The sequence below is a fragment of the Ostrea edulis genome, chromosome 6 (assembly GCF_947568905.1).
Source record: "Ostrea edulis chromosome 6, xbOstEdul1.1, whole genome shotgun sequence".
Classification (NCBI taxonomy): domain Eukaryota; kingdom Metazoa; phylum Mollusca; class Bivalvia; order Ostreida; family Ostreidae; genus Ostrea; species Ostrea edulis.
In genome coordinates this window covers 83913817-83935718 of record NC_079169.1, presented here as the reverse complement: position 1 = coordinate 83935718, position 21902 = coordinate 83913817, and the positions used below count along the sequence as shown (strand labels likewise).

Sequence of the window (21902 nt, the reverse complement as noted above, 5' to 3'; positions counted from 1 at the left end):
ACCCCATATCCAAGAAATTCGACTTTTGATTTACTCGTAGCAAATACTGTGACCAGTCTTGCTTCACTAGCAAACAGTGCGCACACCTGTCCTTGACCTTTTAACCTTGAAAAAAATATGTACAATTACATGAACAATACTAAAGAAGGATAATTTAAAATCTTGTTTTTCTATTAGCTGAAAAATACATATATAGAGTAATGCAAAAATCAAAAAGGTGAAAATCACTTTGTAGATATTTACTATGATACCCCCCTCCCCACCTAATTTTATTTCCTAGAAAATAAATTGCCCAATTAGGTTATTTCTTTTTTAATTGAAAAAATGCCCACCCCAAAATCAAATGTGTGTCCCCTTTCTTGATAAAAAAAAATATAGTAGAAATATGTCATTTCCAAACCTTTAATCCACCCCTCCTATTTTTTATTTTTTAAAAATTCTCTCTGTTATGGTTACATTTGTATTTTCTAAACCTTATGAATTCATAAATTTTGTACATGAGGATCACAACCTATGCACTTATTCAACAAGAAATGTATACATTGCCTTAATAAATTTTATTTATATATTGGAAAAAAAACAACAACATGGGAATCATTTTGAATTGAAGGGAATTTCGTAAACGAGAGACTTACATAAACTTTTCTGCGTAAACTTTTCTTCCATGCAAAAGACCTAGTACCTCATCTACGCAATACCGAGCTGTCTTGGAGTGAATATTGCAGATGTAATTTTTTTCACACGTGTTTCTTTACTTTGTTCACTGACAACAAGCAGAAATCACATAAATTGCAATATGAATGTTGATAAGTTGAGTACCTTTAAAAAAGAAAAACAAAACTTCGTCACTCATACATTTCTTACATGTGTTATATTTTTAGAAGTTGGAAAAACCCACATATATGTATTACTTTAAAGGACACATTTCATGTTTTCAAAGTATACAATATTACATGCATTTTGTCTTCTTTATGCTTATAGTAATTAATTCTAATAGTTCGTTCGCCGAAATTTTGCGATAATTAACCACAATACAGACTTAAATCTAAGCCCCGATTTCAAAAAGTCAAGTTAATTAGGTAGGTAGTCACGTGGTACAGTAACGTCACATGCGCCCTTCGGATTGTTTGCAAAATCGCGCATATTTCTATTTCTGTCGATTTTAATGCAACAGACAACGATTTCCGAGCCCGATGGAAAATCCTTAACGGATCTTCGACAGAGAGAAATGCTTCCTGGCCTCGTTTTACAGCCCCAGCCGTACGAAGTTCGTTTTGTTCTTCGGAGAATATAACTTTTTCCTTAAGGTCACAAACTACCAGGAAATGGAGGAAAATTCGCCTTCAGAAGCCCATGTTTTAATTTTCAGATTTTATTACCATGGCAACCAATTTTCAAAAATAATGTATATGGTTCTTGAAAGCACACATGTGAAAGATCTTAAAGGTCCATCTTGACATCTGATGCTAGCCTGGAAATGGGTCGAGATACACTCAGGCACCTGCCATCCTGGAAGTAAAAAAGCAACAAAAATGAGGAAAATATACCCATTTTCAACCCCTCCTAATTAAAAAAAAAAATTCCCAGTATAATGACAGATATCAACTTTCAGCAAAATTCCAAACCTTTCCAACAAGGCCAAATTTGCAATAGGGTCATTGAGTCCTTTTCGAGATATTTTACATCAAAGATGCAGCATGCTCTTTTCAACTTACCGTTTAAAGTGAAAGTAGAATTGCCCGCCTAGAAGTCAAACTCTCATACATCTCACAGTCACAGTTTCGAATCCCATAAAAAGGCACTGGATCAATGTAGAATGGTCACCTCCCTATATTAATACAGATATCAATAACAATGAAACTATTTAAATTCTATAAAATACTCTTTTAACATATTTACATTTTAACCTGGTCACTTTAGCTTCGTATTGGCAATTCGCCAGGTATATTGAGACTTAAACAGTATACAAAAAGAAAGGACTGAGCCACAAATACAGCTGTAGCCAAAAATGACCCTTAGTCAGCGCTTGATATTATTTTCAGGGACAGAAGTCCCGAATATATGTTTTTCAAATATGCTATCCTTTTCCCGATATCGTTTATATTGATAATATGAATATCCTTTATTTATACATGATAGCACAATTAGTTTAAAACCTAGTTTATATTGTGGTTCTGAAAACATATACAGACAGCAGTATTATACAGATACAATATATATTAGTACATGAAGGTATGTTATATACATACCCTAGCTACATACATAAAACTGAAACAAAGAAAAACAAATCTATATGTTTTTAATTTCCATGATGAAAAAAACTAAGATAAGCGGATTTAAAAGTTTCAATGTTGGGTAATGTTTTAAATATTCTGGCATTTTATTCCATAACTGTGAACCGTAAATTGTAAAACATCTTTTTTTTTTAAAATATTGTGTCTTTGCCCTCTAGATATATAATGAGTTACTTTGACTGCTAATTTCGTGAACATACTGAAAAACATCTAAATAATTGGGAGTTAAACCATGTAAAACTTTGAAGACAGAATTGATAGTTGTATATACAAAATAGTCCGACAAAGACGCCCATCTAAGTTGCTGTATCATTTCTTTTGAAAGTGTATAAAAATTTCTATTCAAAATCACCCAAGCAGCTCGCTTTGGAAGTTTGCATAATCTATAAAGACCGTCCTTGTTTTTCATATTGCCCAAACAGTACTACATTAATTAGATTGAGGAATAGACAATTGTATCAATTTTTTCAATTATATTTCGGAACAAGAATGACTGTAATCTAAATAACAAACCTATTTTGCTTTCAAGTTTTTTAAAATAATATTTCAGACCACTTGAGACATCTGTCAATAAAAACACCAAGTAGTTTTGCACATGATACATTTTCAATGGCGATATTGTCCACTTTTATCGATAGTTTTCTACAATGTCTTAATCTTTGTTCTGCACCCATTATCATGCAATGTGTTTTCTTGAGATTGATTGTAAGTTGTTTCCCTATCCATTCCCAAGTATTCTAAAGATCACTATGAAAGGTGAAGATAACAAACAGTGATCAATCTCATAACTCCTACAAGCAATACACAATAGATAGGTGGGCAAACACGGACCCCTGAACACACCAGAGGTGGGATCAGGTGCCTAGGAGGAGCAAGCATCCCCTGTTGACCGGTCACACCCACCGTGAGCCCTATATCCTGTTCAGGTAATTTGTTTCCTATAACATCTATACTTTTATCTGAGACATCTTGATTTGTATCATCCGAATACATATAGGCTGCAGAGTGTTGTAAGCAATCTGGATAATCATTTTCATAAAGAATAAAAAACAAAGGACCAAGTATTTATTCTTGAAGTACTCCTGTTGTAATTTCTAATTTGTCTGGCATTCCATTCCAGTACATCTAACATATTGTGATCGATTTGTCAAATAAGATTTAAACCAATTGTATGAATTTTCACAAATTCCAAACAACGGTAGTTTGTGAAGTAATACTTTATTTACTGTGTCAAAAGCTTTACTTAAATGTCATAATGTATTAGTTTGAAGTGTTTTAAAACTTAAAATAATCTAAATTTAAGTATTGGTTACCAATTACATACTTGTAAATAAATAATACAAACTAAATACTCATATAAAATACATGTACACATTACTAACCAGCACTGCACGTTTCTATTACTGAAGTATAACCAGAGTTACCTCACCAGTTAGAATGCCTCCTACATATCTGTAATGCAGCAGAAATCGCAGAATCGCTCCAAAACGATTTTAAATTCACCAATGCATTAATTTAAGCTGAAAGTGAATACCACTAACATTATCGATAATTCGTAAGTCCTTAACACTGTAAAAAAAAAACCAACCTAAAATAGTATTGTAAACTGAACACTTTGAAATGTCACTTTTTTTTATTCAAATTGACTGCCATTTTACCAGAAGCTGTCATCGGATCACCCTGCTGTTTTCCAAAACGAATGATCAAGGAAAAACCGTTACCATATATTAAAAAACAGTGAAACGTACCTTTCGCAATGAGCTTGAAGACAAAAAGAGTACGCGTACGATTTGCAGTGGACACAGAATTATCCTGTAGGATTGAAAGACGAACAGGCAGAGATAATTTCTGCAGTGCAGTGCAATCTGGTTAATTTTCTTCATTCCGACCTCATGAAAGCAATTTTCATTAAAAGAAGTATAGTAAACCTTCATATGAATTTAAATTTGACGCTACAATGTTGACATAACTTAATATTTCTTAATTTACAGCGTTTATGTGAAACTATAACTTAATTTTCCTGTAAAATAACGACATAGTAAAGATCGTAGCAATATTTTCAGTAAAAAGTCATATCTCCACAATTGGGAGCTGTGTGCCTACGCAATGACAAACTCTGGTAAAATATTAGCTGGGCTGCGTTCAGGATCGTAGCGGCTAGCTCGGTGGCTAGGTATGGTGGCTGATATTTGCCGTCATCTTTTCGTTATTTTGAGACGAAAAGTAGCTAAAATTATTACGTTGTCGTCTTTTCGTTATTTCGGGTCGAAAAGTCTCTTAATATCGTTTTGTTGTCTTTTTATCTCGAAATAACAAAAAGACGATAACGTGAAAAATGGCACAAATCAGCCACCATACCTAGTCCCTAGGCTAGCTGCTACAATTTTGAACGCAATCTGGTAAACAGTGAAATTCGAACTCTTAGGTTTTAATAGTTCTCCTTCTACGCTAATTAAAATGCAATTAATGACGAGTCAGTTGCAAAGGTAAATTTTTGGTTGTATACTAATGATATGTGACGTGATTTTATCAAAACAAAACAAAAATTAAAATACTCGTCTTCAAGGTCAATTCATTTTTTTCTTTATTTTAAAAAGCCGCAATGTCGAGACTAGAATATGAAAGGGAGAGAGAGAGAGAAAGAGCTATATAAATTCATATTGTAATGATTTCTTATGATGTTCTAACATAATTGGGAAGTATTGAAGGTCAAACAATAATCGCAATTTTGGGAATCCTCGTTATGTCTAAATAAAGGAACTAAAGGTTAAATAAAGGAACTCAAGGTCAGAGCCTTGAAACCGGGGAAACGAATTTATATTAATCAAACAAAATTAGATATCTTATCGGGTGAATTTTGGCGATTAGGCTATGGAAACTGATTTTAACTAGGGATTTATCCTGGATTCATTCCACCTGGACGGAATGATTTCAAACGGTGCATCCAGGATTTGTTTGTGCTCTTTCTCTCTGCATCGGTCCATATTGGGTTATGATCAATAACAACCACTTGCATGTCTTGCCAAATGTGAGCTTCTTTGTTGAAATGTTCCCCTACGGGTTCGGTCACAGAGAGAGAGAGAGAGAGAGAGAGAATCTTGAACGTGTTATGGCATGGAATGAGTTGTTACCGGATTTAATATTTCTCGAGCCTTGGCGAGGGAAATATTCAAATCCGGTAACTCATTTCATATGTCATAAGCACGAGTGTTATAAGATTCTATTTATCACACAAGTATCATTAAACGCACATTTTCTGTCTATTTTACAACCTGAATGTCACAGAAAGTATTGGCTTTCAATTCGATTGTGACGTCGTCGCTTAGTCACAGTTTGAAGAGACTTGAAATTATTTACACTTCATAAAAGACATATAGTCCTCTTGGAACAACCTTGGTGACAAAAACAAAAGTTTTTCAAACTCTCTACACCAGCGTCAGTAAACCCGCTTACAACGAAACCCATTTTTCTCATTCAGTACAACAGTGTATCATTCTTGTTAACAATGTAGATTATTGATACTTGTCGTTTTTTCGTGGTGTGTGATATTGGTTTATGTCGTGGCCTTTTCAGTGATATTATATACTAGCGGAAAAAAGAAACTGTGCATTATTTAATATATGAAAAAATAATTTAAAAAATAACAACGAACAAATTTTATTTTTTGTAATACTGCTAACGAATGTATTCGTTACATTTCATAATCCATTAATGTTAACGTCGAATAACGTCAATTTCAGCACACTCGAAAGACAGTGGTATTCGAACTTGAATTAACAAAGTTTTTTTTTTTTTATAATTTATTCTTTTTTCATATTCACATAATCATCTGTAATAGTAATGAAGATACATATTAATCATTTTATACATTCTCACACTCTTTCACACTACTAGTTCAGCATTATTGGTAGAATACTTCTTATTCTAGGTTACAGATCAAAAATAATTTTCCAGTTTTCCCAAAGTCTGTCGAATTTCAAAACTTCACATGATTTAATTGCTACAAATTTTTCAACTTTGTATTTGAAAGAAAGATAATGTATCAGCCCAGTAATATGAGGAATTTTGTTTTGCTTTGAACAATTGAAAACATATTGTTTGGTATACAGAATTATGAAATTAACAACTTTATTACACAAACTGAAAGGTGTTTCACTGAATTAACAAAGTTAATAACGCGTGTGACAACCATTTGCATTCACGCATGCTTGACAACGGTACCTCATTGATGCCACTAAAGTGTTCAGAAATGCTTTAGGGATTTTGTTCCAGATGTTGGTTAAAGTCTGGCCTAAATCAGCCAATGTCACTGGCTGATTTGGTAAACGGCGTAGACGTCGTTCCATTTCATCCCATACGCGCTCGATCGGCGATAAATCGGGGGAAACAGCTGGTCAAGGCAAGACATCGACATTCTGTTGAACAAAAAAGTCCCTGACTACTGCTGTCTCTGTATGAAGAGTATCACATGGCGCTGAATAATTTCGTCTTGATAGCGTACGCCCGTGAGATTTCCATTGACAATTTGTAGAGGGGTCCTTCCACGTGCTGATATTCCACCCCACACCATAACGCAACCTCCACCGAATTGTCGACGTTTCACGAAACAAGCGTCCTGGTACCGCTCCCCAACGCGACGATACACTCTACAACGGCCGTCACTGCTATCCAAATGAAATCTGGATTCATCAGTGAACAGAATATTGGCTCAGTCCTGTATTCTGAATCGCTGATTTCGTCTGCACCACGCTAGTCTAGCGATACGATGACGTTGAAGCAGTATTGGGCGCACCGCTAGACGTCTTGGTCTGATGTTGTGCTTGCGCAGGCGATTACGCAGTTCTCGGACTGATTGGTCGAAGTCCAGGAATGCAACGAGCAGTCAAACTTGCTGTCTGGAAACGATTTCGCAGGTGCACAAGTCTAATGTGGTTGTCCTGTGGACGCGATATTACACGAGGACGCTCAGAACGTGGTCGATCCCGAGTGTTACCAGATTGTTGGAAACGTCTCCATAAAGACTGGATGGTGTTCCGATGAACTTCAAAGTGTCTTGCTACGATATTTTGTGCCATGCCAGCTTGAAGCATCCCAACAGCACGATTACGTTGGTTTTTGCTGAGTCGTGGCATGTCAGAAGGCTAAATGTTGTCAAAACTAAAGTGCTTTCCTTAACGAATAGTGTCCAAACAAACCTTTTACACTTCTTACTTCAAACAGTATTGGCCAGTAAAACTCGTGCGAACGAACACTTCAATAAACAATATGTGTTCACTAACCATGAAAAAGTCCGTGCATCTGAGTCGGGTACTATCCGATATTGTTAAGAAAACATCACCTTTATCGATTGTTTAGATTCTATAAATATAAACAATGAATATAGAAAACTTATACTAAATTTTATAATGCACAGTTTCTTTTTTCCGCTAGTGTATATACAAAGCACTAAAATGGCCAACGACATGAACAACCAGATTGTCAAATTTTCGGGACGACCTGTCCTTTCCCCAGGACGAACGAAAAGAATAAGATAATTAATGTGGCCAGAATAACAAAACAAGAAAAACTACCTATAAATACACCTAGCACTACAATTACACTAAATCTACAAACGTATATACACCTCAGAATACAGGTTTTTGGTTTTTAGTCTTGACAATCAATGATAAGGGTAGAGCGAATTAGGACATGTTTTTTCCCCCAAAGAGCTGCAGGCATGTTCACAAAGCTATCGTGGGACTAAAACATGTCCTAAGTATGTCTTAGGACACGTCTTAGTCTTAAGAGAGGTTTTTGAAGCTTTCCTAAATTTAGAACACGTCCTAAGTTCATCCTAACTTTAGGACAACATATCCCTTGTCCTAAGATCATCCCAAGTTTGTATAAACATGGTGGCAGTCATAACATTGAAGCGAAGAGCTCACAGAAACCATGAAGAAATATTTAAAGACATTGACAACCCACAAGATTACTTAATTGTGAGTAAGTACGGACTTTCGCGGTTGTTATAGCCTCCCGGCGTCACTGGGCCGAGATGCCTTCTTCCTACTGTTACTAGTATAGGAAGTAGGAAACCTTATTCATTTCATATGAAAATAAAGCTTACCTACCAATTTAACATGTTTTATCTAATGTAGAACTATCGGCAGGTATACTAGCGTCAAATCTGATTCTAGATTGTCACTATAGGTCGCAAAGTGACCCTATCACAATTCAAAATTTGTTTTTATCCTGTATTAGTATTATACAATTATCGATTTGTTTAAGGTCAAAACGGTGCTTTGACGACCTGAAAAGTACACCATTTACCCACGGGCGTCATTCTACAAAAATCCAGTTTTTATTGAAATCATTAAAAACATTTTTATTTTATTTGCACTCTTTACATTCACTGAAATAGTATCCGTTTGCATGTATACGTGATTATTTGTAATCTTTACATGAACAGTCATGGTCTAGTTTTCATATTATCTTGCTTGCATCTTACCACTCGCTTCGCATTAATTTTCATCCTAACACGCCGCCATTTGGAAACGTGTAAAACGAATTCACCTTTAAGTGTATATGTATATGTCTACAAGAATGCATAATTCGTAAATTGCTGACTTTCAAAAAATGTTTAATAGCTAAGTTGAAAAAGACTATTTCGACTGAAATCATCGCGACTTCACTAATTTGACTTGGCAGCTTCCGAAAACTAAGTTACCTGACGCATATGAATGAAAGGTGAAGATAACGAATAACGATCAATTTCATAACTCCCATAAGCAATACAAAAGAGAGAGTTGGGCAAACACGAACTTCTGGATATACCAGACAAGTTTCGATAAGTCCATTGTCTTTTTCTCGAAATATCTAATTTAAGAAACAACAAAGTACCCTAAGGTGTTTCCGTATCTGACAAATAGTAGGAATTATCGTGTAGAGTTGTTTTTTTCCGCGGGGAGATAATTTTGACTTATCATAGCGGTAATATGCTTTCCGCCTAAATTTTACTCGCCAAATATGCATCCAATTGCGACTAAAGTATCTGCAAGAGAGATAAGTCTTCCTTGTGCTCCAAAATGTATTCCGTTAAAATTATTAGTATACTTTTGAGTCAGCAAATCGCCAAATTTTAGACTCGTGGAAAAAACACTGTACGGTATATATCAAGATATGGAATCCGTACTATGACACCCATGAGGTGTACAGTGCATAGATAACGTTCAATATAGGTCTTCCCTTGAGTATATCATTTATCTTTATTATTTACTGCGAGAAACAACGTGTCAGTTCTTTCGATAACAAGTCATCTGTTTTAGTGTTGTGTGATATGTTGAATTTCATTTTGATTGCGATTTTGATCATTTTGTCTCTGTACTATGTCGTTCGAAAGACCGGTCGACAGAAAGGAAAAGGGCCACCTGGACCTAAAGGCTGGCCCGTCTTTCAGATTTTCCTGGGGTCTGAACTTCCGACTTTACATTTAAAACTTTATGATTGGACTGAAAAATATGGAGACATTTTTCAATTCGAATTCGTTGGCAAGAAATTCATCAGTCTAAATTCTTCTGAAGTACTGAGAGAGGCATTTACCAAAGAAGAAAATTCAACCATTACCTCCTTTCGGCCGCCGACATTTACAGGAGAGTATCTGCTTGATAATTATGCAGATGTTGGTTTTGCATCTCCAGATCCATTGTGGACCAAACGCAGAAAACTTTATTATCAATTGATCCGTTCCTACGGAGAAGGGTTATCTATCATTGAATCCCAAATAAAAGAGAACCTCCAATCCATGAAAAAGGACATTCGATCAACAGGAAACAGAAATGTGGATCCCAGTAGCATCGTGGAAGAATTCATACTTAATACCGTTGAAGTTCTGGTAACATGTTTGAAATTCCTGTATTTTATGGATTATGTTACAATGTATGCATTACTAATAATTACAATTATGTTGTTGAGACCATTGAACGAAATTCTGGTAAAGTTCAAATTTTACAAATGCCTGCCATACTGTCGACTTTATCTGATATTACAATAAATACTTTTTGATATTACAATGGGTAAATTCTGACGTCTTTGACTCAATTTAATATTACAATGAATAAAGTCTTAATAACCAAAATTTCTTTAGGTCATAGGACGAAGCTTTGGTAGAAAGGGGGAACTGCAAAAGATCTTAAGGAAACTTGACCACCTTGTCAACATAATAACCAACCCTGGATATGACATCTTGTATGGGTTCTTACCATTTCTGCGATTTCTTCCACTTCCCATGTCTTTGAAGATGAATGAGTTTCGTAGGACAAAACAAGTCATGGTGGACTACCTTGAAACTTTGTCGGTAACACAATCCTCCTCTCAATTTCTCACGTTTCATTCATTCTGTAATCAATTTTTATGAAGTACTAGATTGATAAAAATCAGAATGCAAGGTGAAGATAACAAACACTGATCAATCTCATAACTCCTATAAGCAATAAAAAATAGATAGTTGGGCAAACACGGACCCCTGGACACACCAGAGGTGGGATCAGGTGCCTAGGAGGAGTAAGCATCCCCTGTCGACCGAATAAAAGATATTACATTGAAGTTCTGAAATCGCCATGGGCGACTAGTAAATTCCCTATAGGTTAATTTGAAAATATAAGTTTAAACTATCTTCATATAATCAAATATAAAAATAAAACACATGATCCGTTTACCTGATCAAGATATATGGCTCACGGCGGGTGTGACAGGTCGACAGGGGATGCTTACTCCTCCTAGGCATCTGATTCCATTTCTGGTGTATCTAGGGATTCGTGTTTGCCTAACTCTCTGTTTTGTATTGCTTATAGGAGTTATGAGATAGATCACTGTTCGTTATCTTCGCCTTTCATATTATTGATAACAAATATTTTAATGATTATCCTATAAATGTTGTACTGGCAATATCTACCACAGTGATTAAAAAATAAGTGAAAATACCTGACAATTTTTTTAAGTGTTTGGTTGTATGGTTTTTTCACTTTCGAGAATTTTACTTATCTAGAGAGGTCACTAGCTAAAGCCAAAGGGTCAAAAGATGACATTTCAAGACTCAGTGCCGTTGTAGCGAGGTTCTTTATTATGCCAATACCTACATATACCATGACAAGGGAGTTCCCTTTTTGACCGTCATATTCGAAAAACCTGTGACTTTCACTTGTAATGCTGGAAACCTAAGAAAGGTAATACCAATGTTAAACGCCTAAAGGTAATACCAATGTTAAACGCCTAAAGGTAATACCAATGTTAAACGCCTAAAGGTAATACCAATGTTAAACGCCTTAGGTTTGACGCGGCGCCGGGTTTGAGATTCGAACCCGGGATTTCCCGATCGCCCCGACTATGAGGATACCGCGACCAAAAAGTTTGAACTGCATTACCATTACAAGCAATCATGAAAGGTGACGATAACGAACAGAGATCATATCATATCTCATATTTCAATCATATCTCAAATGGACACTTTAAAGTATGTGTATCATTTGGATTTCTTTCCCTCTTTATGGTAAAAAGATATCAGACACTGATCAATCTCATAACTCCCACAAGGAATACAAAATTAAGAGTTGGGCAAACACAAATCCCTGAACATAGCAGAGGTGGAATGATGTGCCTCTGGGGAGTAAATATCGCCTGTCAACCGGTCAAATCCACCGTGAGCTCTATATCTTGATCAGGTAAACGGAGTAATCGGCAGTCAAACTCAAAGTCTAAAGAATTGTTTAACAATGTGTATGAAACACATTAGACAACAATTGCCCAATGACATATTGTATTGGCAAACTAGATCGTTATAACTTCCACTGAATTCGCAAAATGCTGATTTCAAACGATGCAGTTGAACCCTTTAACCTTAACGTATTTGTCAGTAGTCTGTCTCGATTGAAAAACGGACCACACGCAAAACCAACTCTTGCTTATTACATCAGTTAAGAACTTAAGATATATCAACACTATATGCATGGGATAATAAAATATTACTTCATACATATGGGAAGTTGACGATAAAGAAGCTGACGTAATCCTATTTGTCATAAAGCTGAGTTGCTAGGTTGCTGCTAACATCTATGTTCGGTAAAAAAAAAATCTAGGTACGAAGCAGATGCAGAAGACTCTGTGGTGTCTTATTTCGAGTTCACTGGGATATATCAAATAAATATGTGAATGAAAACTGTTATTGTTAAAAAATAACAAGAGACCCACGGACCTTGTCGGTCACCTGAGTACTAGTGAAAAAGTATCACTACTCCAAAGGGCTATGAAATCTAGAAAATTTGTTACTGTTCTGAATATCTAAGTTAAATTCTAAAGTTCAGCAACAGCAAAATTTATACACATGCTCGGCGCTTATTGACATTAAGCAGGGAGGGATCTTTATCGTGACACACCTGCTGTGACAAGGGGCCTTGGTTTTTTGGTCTCATCCGAAGGACCGCCTTATTTAGTCGGCCTGTACGACAACCAAGAGGTACTGAGGACTTATTCTAACCCGGATCCCCACGGGAAACTTGTGCGTACAATCAGAGTCTATTCTACAGTCATATATGTTTAATGGACCGCATTGGTAAAAATCATTTACTTACTAATATAAATTGTATTTCCTATCCTCTTTATTTGCATTGAAATTCATAAATGATGAGGTCTACTGCCAGTTTGTATTCTTTTTGATTGCTCCATCCTATGCCCCAATGAAGCTAACGCAAAACAGATCACCCTTTCTCTATTAGAGAAATATGAATAGGTATCTATAGATTCCGTTTTATCTGAATTGTTGTCATCGTTTTACAGGACATTTACATGCGTTGTTGGGGAATAAGATATATGTAATGCTGTGTACTGGTATTTGTTTATTTGGTATTCATACATGTCTATTTAGCATTTAACATTCACATCAATTGATCGCAGTAGCTGATTGGTAGAGCGTTCGCTTTGTAAGCGGGTGGGCGTGAGCTAGAGGACCGCTCGTGTCATGGCCTAAGATGTAAAGATAGCTTGTGATTGCTCCTTCAACAAACGCTTGGCACTTGCATGTAGAAGTGAGAATCGCGGGTCTTTAAGAAATGACCTTAAAAATGGAGGTCCCGTGCCGCGGTAGGTGTTGTCACGTTAAAGAACCCCCACTTTTGCGGCCCTGAACGCTAAGCATAGGTAAAAAAAACACCGTGGTACTTCATCTACAGTTGTTGACGTCTCATTATGAGTAAAGCATTTTCGATGGTACGTAAAAGAAACAAACAAAAACATTCACACCAAAACGCCACCAGGTGTAGGTTAAATGTCACAAAATTTTACCTACACAGTGGGGTAGAGGAGTCCCGATTAAAGTTACAATAAACATGACAAAATGTACCTCAATCCACATTTTACGACGTTACAATATAAAAGTGTGTCACGACGTACAGGTCTATAATTGTATTGCGGGGAAAATGTCATAATATTTTCGCGCTATTTACTATCAAGTACGTATCAAGTATTCAAGGTGTATATTTGTACATTTGTATGTCAGATGATTTGTTTCCAGTTTTCTTTGATAATATATAAGTCTCATGTGAGTCCTATACCTTCATGTAAACTGAGTAATCCGTAGTCAACCGCTCACGCCGGTAATTGAGAAAGTTCCCCAGTTTACTTTCGGAAGGTCGGTGGTCTCTTCCCAGGTACATTATATCTGGGTTCTCTCTTCCACCAATAAAAACTGGGCGCCACCAAATAACTGAAAAAGTGTTGAGTGTGGCGGAAAACAGCAAAATCAAATAAAATGAATCCGTAGTCAAAATCAGTGTGTCAAGAACGGCCTAACATTCGGTATGAAACACATAGGACAGCATTTCTCCCAATGATATGTTGTAGGAAATGTCATTTCAAATTACTTCATGCATATAGTCTTTGTGACTTAACCTTGGTGGTTCACTGGATACATAGGTGGCCGATATTTTTTATACTTCGGTAGTAGTGTATTTACAACGCCTAGGTGAGGTGCTGAATGGGACTCAATTTGCCCTGGTGGCGGAACAATGAACAGAACCTTAATTGTCGATGAGTCTACAAGCCTTGATGGCGAATGATTTACAGACACCACGGTACATATATTTCTCATGCCTGTACATGAGCATTGATTCATTGCCAAGGAAGTAAGCATGAATTTTTAAAACTTAATCTAAGACTAGTATATGCGTCTAGGCTTAAACCTTGTAATGAAACAGAAATCACACCGGGGTAAGGTTTGGCGTCCATCAGGTAGGCTCTAGCAGTCTTAGTCTTAAGTTTCCGACTGTTAAAGTAACGAGTCCAAGGCTAGTAGCAGTGAGTGTTGGTAATGTTGCCAACATTTATCGCGACACTAGTGTTTTATGGTTACATACAAAAGAACCGTGATTTCACTTTTAAATGGCGAAGAAGTTACTAAATACTTTTACGTCTATGCTTTAAGCAGCCAACATGCGAGGTGATTCGATCCCAAAACATCTATTCACAAAGCGAACGCTCTAGCCAGAAAGCGACTGTTTAAAGTAGATTGAAAGAAATGAAATTCCTCTGTATGAATGAGACAAAATTTTAATTTATTGGTTCTGAAAATTTTACAATCATTTTGAATACGTCAGCATGAAGAATTCTGAAAACATTATTAGTTTTATCGTCAATTAGAAAACGAAATTTACAACTTACATCAATGCTTCTCATGTGCTCCGAAATTGATGAATTCTGATATCATATGAAAAGTGGCATGATATGCATTTAAACTGACAAGCAAAACAATTGCAATCTCCAATTTTCGCTAATATTGTTATTGTCGCATTGCAATATATCGTTTAATTTTCAAACCTAATAAAATACACAGATCTATTCTATTGAATAACACAGTGAATTTAGATTTAATCATCATTTATTTGGCAAAAAAATGCCAATGGTCTAGGATGGAAGCTATTGACATTTTTCTACTTCAATAGCGAAGATGATTACTGTTAGCAATTCTGCGTTGCATAGAGTTTATTACGCCGTTTATTTGTGCCATAAGGATGTTATGCCACTCTTCCAAAAGTGCCTGACGCAAAGCGGGTAGCACATCTGGTGGATTTTGGCGTGTTCGAATGCATCGATCCTACACACGCTCTATTTTAATACATCGGGACTGAAAGGTAACGTGTCAACATTGAATAGGCAAAGATAGGTTACTGCACGTCGCGCCACATGAACCGGGCATTGTCTTATTGAAATGAAGTATTAGTGACAAATAAACGACACGAAGACAGGTTGCAGAACATTGTCAATGTGCAATTCAGCTGTCAAATTAACTTTATCAATGACCAAGCTGGATTTGCGGCCACTACCAATTCCGCCCACACCTTATCGACACGACAACAGTTAGTATGATCGAGTTCAATCACCCATGGATATATTGGGATGTGTATGACATGCCATTCAAAACTGGTAACAAGAAATGTTAACGGTTTACGGGTTGTGTTATCTTAGTGTGTTGGTATATTTGTAGACATTTAGTACGGCGTATTTAAGATTTGTTTTAGATATTATTTCATAAATTAAAAGCAAGAAAAACAAAGCGAAATATTATTGGATGCGTTTTTGTTGGACAGATGTTCTATTCTATCTCCAGAATGTATATACGTATTTAAACAGTATGTACTACACCAATCCATCGTTCAGTTGGTTGCACTGAATTTTGAACAGTTTGTATTCACTTTATACTTTCGCAGAAAGAGGAAACCATGGAAAAGGGAATCTATCACACACTGAAAGACGTTATGAAAGAAAGGGATGAGCACGGCAATCAGTGGTTTACACAAGAAAATCTGTCGAATCTCTTAGTGAATTTAGTAGCCGCTGGTATGTATAACCGAATCTCACTACACTGACAAATAGGTTGACATGAGGAATTTAGAACCACCTGTTTATTTTCATTTTTTTTCTGTTTATTTTCTTTTTTTTTACTTTCTGCTGTATATAATAATGCAGACACGCTCTGATTGTCCCTTTCACATTTGACTTCAGTATTGTCAAACACCGTTGTCATTTTAATGTTGTAAAAATCGTTATATTTCTGAACGCACTTATCTATGCAGTAACAAAACTGAATTGTTGAAAAACAACTTTTCACAAAGTTCCCTTTTGCTTTACCAGGTTACCTGACAACACGAGGGACAGTCATGTCCATGATACAAATCCTTGCAAAAAGACCAGAACTTCAGAAAGCTTTACAAAGAGAAATGGATAATGTGATAGGGTTTGACAGAGAACCTTGCCTCGATGATAGACATAAATGCCCGCTTACCGAAGCTGTAATTCTAGAAACACTCCGTTACATTTCACACGTTCCACTGGCCATCTTTCATGCAACGTCCCAGGAAACTACAATCGCTGGTTACACTATAGAGAAGAATACAGTAGTAAGCTAACTTTACATTTCTCAACTTGTTTTCGATTCATCACGATCTGGTATTTATTTTAGAGTTTCTGGTTTTAGATCATACCAAACCTGTGGACAATGCATCTCCGCGAAAAAGAGTGGGAGCAACCATTTACTTTTAAACCGGAGCGCTTCTTAGACGCGGATGGATTATTATTGCCGGCCAATGATCCCGTCAGGAAAAAGTACTATCATTTTGCTGAATTAGCTAAAATGTTCCCATGAATTACTTGTATACGTATATTCATATGAGTATGTAATTTTTTTGTATTTAGGTTTTGTGCTTTTGGAACAGGGAAGAGAAATTGTATTGGTGAAGTGTTCGCAAAATCACGCATATTTCTATTTCTGTCGACTTTAATGCAACAGACAACGATTTTCGAGCCCGATGGAAAATCGATACCGGATCTTCGACAGAGAGAAATGCTTCCTGGCATCGTTTTACAGCCACAGCCGTACGAAGTTCGTTTTGTTCTTCGACAAAAGTAATTGTTTTTTCTTCAACTGTGTATAGAAATAAAAAAGGATTTTTATAACTGTTTTTCTTAAAGAATATAGAACAAAATTTATTGTGTATCATAACCATATCGAATGAATTAAAGAGACATTGGGACGACTTTAAATATAATAGAAGTGATAAAACTGAAAATTTTCAATGAAGTGGATTTTTTCAAGGAGAAAATGTTACATATATCAATAGATATGAAAAATATAATTTGGGCAAAGTAGATATCGATTACAAACATCTGATGTTTTGCCCTCGCTCAATTGACTGAAACCAATCTACTCAGACCACCTCTATACTGATTCTTATACAGTCTCCCAGTCTTTCATATGCAGGTATTTTTTAAAATAAAGATGTTACAATTTACATGCATATATTTCAGGAAATGGAATACAGTAAGCAATGTAAACGTATCTCAAGGTTCCTATTACACTACAGATGCCTTTTTATAAATTGCACGCATGTATGCATGAAAGGTGAAGATAACGAACGGTGATCAATTTCAAAACTCTTAAAAGGAATAAAAAATAAAGAAGTGGGCAAGCACAGACCCATGGACATACCAAAGGTATGAATGTGCATGTACACACAATGTTTGATGTTTTTTATTGTATCTATTTACTTAACATGGTACTGTTAGCATCGGTGTTGATCAAGGACTGCCCATTAACACTGCAATAGACAAAATCTGGTGTATTGATCAAATATGAGTGAAAAGTGAAGATAAAGAGAACAGTTACCAATCTCATAAATCCTATAAAGAATAAAAATGGAGAATATGACAAGCATGGAGCCCTAGAAACACCAGAGATGAGATCAGGCTCCCAGTTGACCGGTCACACCCGCTATTATTCCTATATTTTGAGCAGGTAAATGAAAAACATCGTAATCGAAATCAGTGTGCATAGACAGTTCTAACAAATCAAGTTAAACAGTATATAATCTATCGACAAGTTATTTAAGGAATGACTTCAATTCTGGGGTATATTATATGAGAATAACCTGGTTTTGGTCAGTTTACGCTTTATAATCCGCGAAACAAAACAGATTATAAAAAAGTGTAAACTGACCCAAACCAGGCTGTACTTGTATAATATGCCCCAGAATTAAAGTCATTCCTTATAATCTAATACAAGAAACAAAGGTACTAACTTTCGTTTATCAAAATGTACATAAATTCGGAAAAATACAGTCAACTGAGCAGCGCAATGATTCACTTAGAAATAACGACGAAACGTCTAGCTGTGAAGACAGTCATCTTTAATCTTAGTTCTACAGAGCCTATTGATCAAAATAGTGTACTATATGTAAAACTATGTAAAATTTCTACTACATGACAACTAACCCTTGCATGCAACGTTGTAGCTAATAGTAAATCCTACACAAGAAAATATGTATAAGGAAGTGACAAATCGCGATCCCCATGTCAATGTGATTGACGTCATGTGATAAAATGTGACGTATGAGTTTCGTTTGCTTTGTTGAAAGGCGGATCAAGCAATGAAACAATTTTCCACCCCTTTTTCCCCAGTGAGAAATGTACTTAGAAATGACCAGGGAAATGTTTACTTGGTAAATCATTAATCCGCATAAAATATCTTTGTTTTAATCTATCATTCAACCATCATACAGAGAAAGTTATTTTACAACAGTGATTTGCGTACAAATAGATGCTAATTGACAACGAGGAAACAATATGTGTATTAATTTGAAATATCTTATTGCACACGTTGACTTTCTAGTCCATACAAGGCTTAAACAGTGCTGCGATGTAAATTTAGAGAAAGAATAGCTTTGGCAGCTGCATGGTTGTCAAAGGGGTGTGTTCCCAAACCAAACCAGGTTATACAATAATAACCTGCGTTCCTCAATTAGAATTTAATCAATCAGAGACTAGAATGCAATAAGAATTAAATTATATCATTATAACGACCATAAACGTTGTGAAATGCTGATTTTAATCGAGACTGTTGAAATATCTGTAACATTATCTTATTTATTAGTAGCCTGTCTCAATTTGAAAAATGATCATACACACAACATTCGCTAAAGAACCGAATCAGTTTGGAGAAATAAACATCATATGCAGGTGATAATGGAAAGTTGATGTTGAAGTTATCCCGTTTGTCATAAAGCTGAGGTGTTAGGTTGACGTCTATGTTCAATGAAATATCCAAATACGAAGCAAATATGGAAGACTATTTGGTATATTTTTATCAAGTTTACTGGGAGATATACAATCAGCATATGGATGGGAGTGTTGTTGAGAGATGAAACTGAAAATAACGAAGAGCGATCAATCCCACAACTCCCACAAGGAATATAAAATCAAGAGCTAAGCAAACACGGACATATGGACACATCAGACATAAGACCAGGTGTCCAGGAGGAGCAAGCGTTCCCAGGCGACGGATTACAACCACTATCAACTCTATAGCTCGATCAGGCAAACTGAGCAGTATGTAGGCAAAACTAGTATAATGTCCTTCTTGTCGAGTTGAAGGCCACAGAAAAATATGTTTTCTTCTCATGGTGAAGGTTCGGATACATCCTGTGTCATAGTAGTATGCTAGAAAGTCCATAAGTACATAAAGGTACCATTTATTATACATGTAACTTATGGAAATCCATATGTATATACGATATTACTTAATTACCATGCATTTAAAATCCATCATATAAAAGATAAATTGAAATTTACTAACAAAGGAATATTAGTCGTTAACATAAGCAACAATGCCATTAATAAAACAGTCCAGTCTTATATCTCATCATACCAAGTCTACACTCTGTACTTTCTACTGATATTTACTCCGTTGACCTGATCAGGATATAGGGCTCACGATGGGTGTGACCGGTTGACAGGGGATGCTTACTCCTCCTAGGCACCTGATCCCAACTCTGGTGTGTCAAGGGGTCCATGTTTGCCCAATTATCTATTTCGTATTGCTTGTAAGAATTATGAGATTGATCACTGTTCGTTATCTTCACTTTCACCGACAACAATAGAAACCCAACTAAAAATAATTGTTAGCAATGTTTAATTGCATGATATCATACACATTCTCAAGATATTAACGAGTGATTGAAATGGATCACACTATGCATTCTTGTGTCCAAGAGACTCGATTAGCACGAACACGCGACCGCATTTTGTGTTTCTCAAACCTATTTATTGTTCAGATATATGGTAAGGATAATCAGCTATTGAAATAAATGAATCATACTGCGTAAAGGATACTTAGTTTACCTAAAGATGAGCGCAACAGAGCAGTGCCGTTACTGTTGAACCCAAAAGCTGTGTAAAGATATTCTTATGTCTTTTATAAAAACCACAATGTGTCAAACACTTTAGACTGATTGGTACAATTGCCCACCACCCTCAAACTGACTGACTGGATCATAAGACAGCCTTGTCAAGATCATTTCATGGAGTTGCAGCACTTGTGCCACCAATTTAGAATTGCACAAAATACTGTCAATGAGAAACCAGTGACACATAATCCAGGAATAACCTGCCAATCTGTTCTAAGGAGTATTCGCTCCTATAGCATCAAAATGAGTCTTGTTACAATAGAAATGTCCCTTAATCACGCGGGTACGCTAAGGTAGGTTATGAATATCTTTGCTAAGATAAAATCCGCGAAACAATGTGACTTTATCATTGTAATAAGTACATCACTAAGTAATGCATTTGATTCCGTTAATGACAAACGTTCAAACGACGTTGTCTAACAATCTACTGCAAACCGAACGCGCAGAAATTTGAGGCATATGCTAATTTTTACCATATCACGCGTTGTCAAGTAATGTTACCCGTTGGTAGATAATTCACTCTGGAGAGTTTGCTTTCTATTCTCAGAGGGAAATGCTATGTTTTAGATGCTTTTCGACCAATCAGATTCAAGTATTTTACACGAAAGTATAATAATAAAAGATATTACATAAAATTGGAGTATAAAGGCGAAGATATCGAACAATGATCAATCTTATAACTCCTATAAGCAATACAAAACGTTGGGCAAACACAGACCCCTGCATATACCAGAGGTGGGATCAGGTGCCTAGGAGGAGTAAGCATCTCCTATGCGTTTAGTTTGCGTGTCAGTATAATTGTACTACTACATCCATACTGTTTAATTACAAACAAAACTTTACAGTGCCTATATATAGACTTATACAGAATCCTCCTACATGTTCTGCTTTCAATACACACATCATAACTGGTGACGTACTAACTGACGTCACTAATTTCAAACGTACAGTAATAGTGAACTAACGAAATACTTGTTGCAAAGTGTCCACTGTATGAAGGCTTTCTGAGGAGATGTTTCACTATGCGGATAGTAATGTTATTGTAGTCAATGTGCTAGTTTGAGAGATCACAGTATTTCCGCGATTTTGGCTCTGAAAGATAGTAAAAATGAAATAAATTATGTATTAAGGTAATAAGAAAATTGAAACGAGAGAAAAAAGATGAATGAACGTACCGGATCCAAAATAATGCATAAAATTTACTTGTTTTGGTTGAATTTTCAAAATTATGAGACTAATTTGAAAGTAACAAATTCAAAATATTATCATAAAATTGGTTTCAGTATGAGTGAGCAATGACAGGTGAAGATAACAAACAGTGATCAATATCATAACTCCTACAAGCAAC

The 21902-nt window shown here is 35.9% G+C and overlaps 2 protein-coding genes across 3 annotated transcripts in view; one reads left to right on the top strand and one right to left on the bottom strand.

The window, feature by feature from the left end:
• Window positions 1–1195: 1195 nt before the first annotated feature.
• The window catches only part of LOC125678774 (uncharacterized), a 40832-nt gene continuing 20125 nt past the window's right edge, over window positions 1196–21902 (bottom strand). Inside the window, exons 3-4 of one of the 2 annotated variants that reach the window (XM_056141059.1) lie at window positions 1716–1828; window positions 1196–1509 (exon numbers count right to left, since the gene is read on the bottom strand). In XM_056141059.1, coding sequence (XP_055997034.1) covers window positions 1751–1828 — 78 coding nt within the window. In that variant the 3' untranslated portion in view covers window positions 1196–1509; window positions 1716–1750. Of the gene's footprint in view, window positions 1829–21902 lie in introns of both variants that reach the window. The other variant, XM_056141058.1, reaches the window with a different exon arrangement.
• Window positions 9562–17814, top strand: LOC125683403 (cytochrome P450 1A1-like). The gene is made up of 7 exons (XM_048924541.2): window positions 9562–10164; window positions 10417–10626; window positions 16025–16154; window positions 16449–16714; window positions 16792–16919; window positions 17010–17219; window positions 17622–17814. The coding sequence occupies exons 1-7, from the start codon at window positions 9610–9612 to the stop codon at window positions 17689–17691; spliced, it is 1569 nt and encodes a 522-aa protein (XP_048780498.2). The 5' UTR covers window positions 9562–9609; the 3' UTR covers window positions 17692–17814.

Bases quoted from the DNA above. Each gene is read 5' to 3' on its own strand.
- LOC125683403 (XM_048924541.2), top strand. From the start codon at position 9,610: ATGTTGAATTTCATTTTGATTGCGATTTTGATCATTTTGTCTCTGTAC. The intron at 10,165-10,416 runs GTAACATGTTTG...AAATTTCTTTAG, and splicing joins TTAATACCGTTGAAGTTCTG to GTCATAGGACGAAGCTTTGG. The intron at 16,155-16,448 runs GTATGTATAACC...TTGCTTTACCAG, and splicing joins AGTGAATTTAGTAGCCGCTG to GTTACCTGACAACACGAGGG.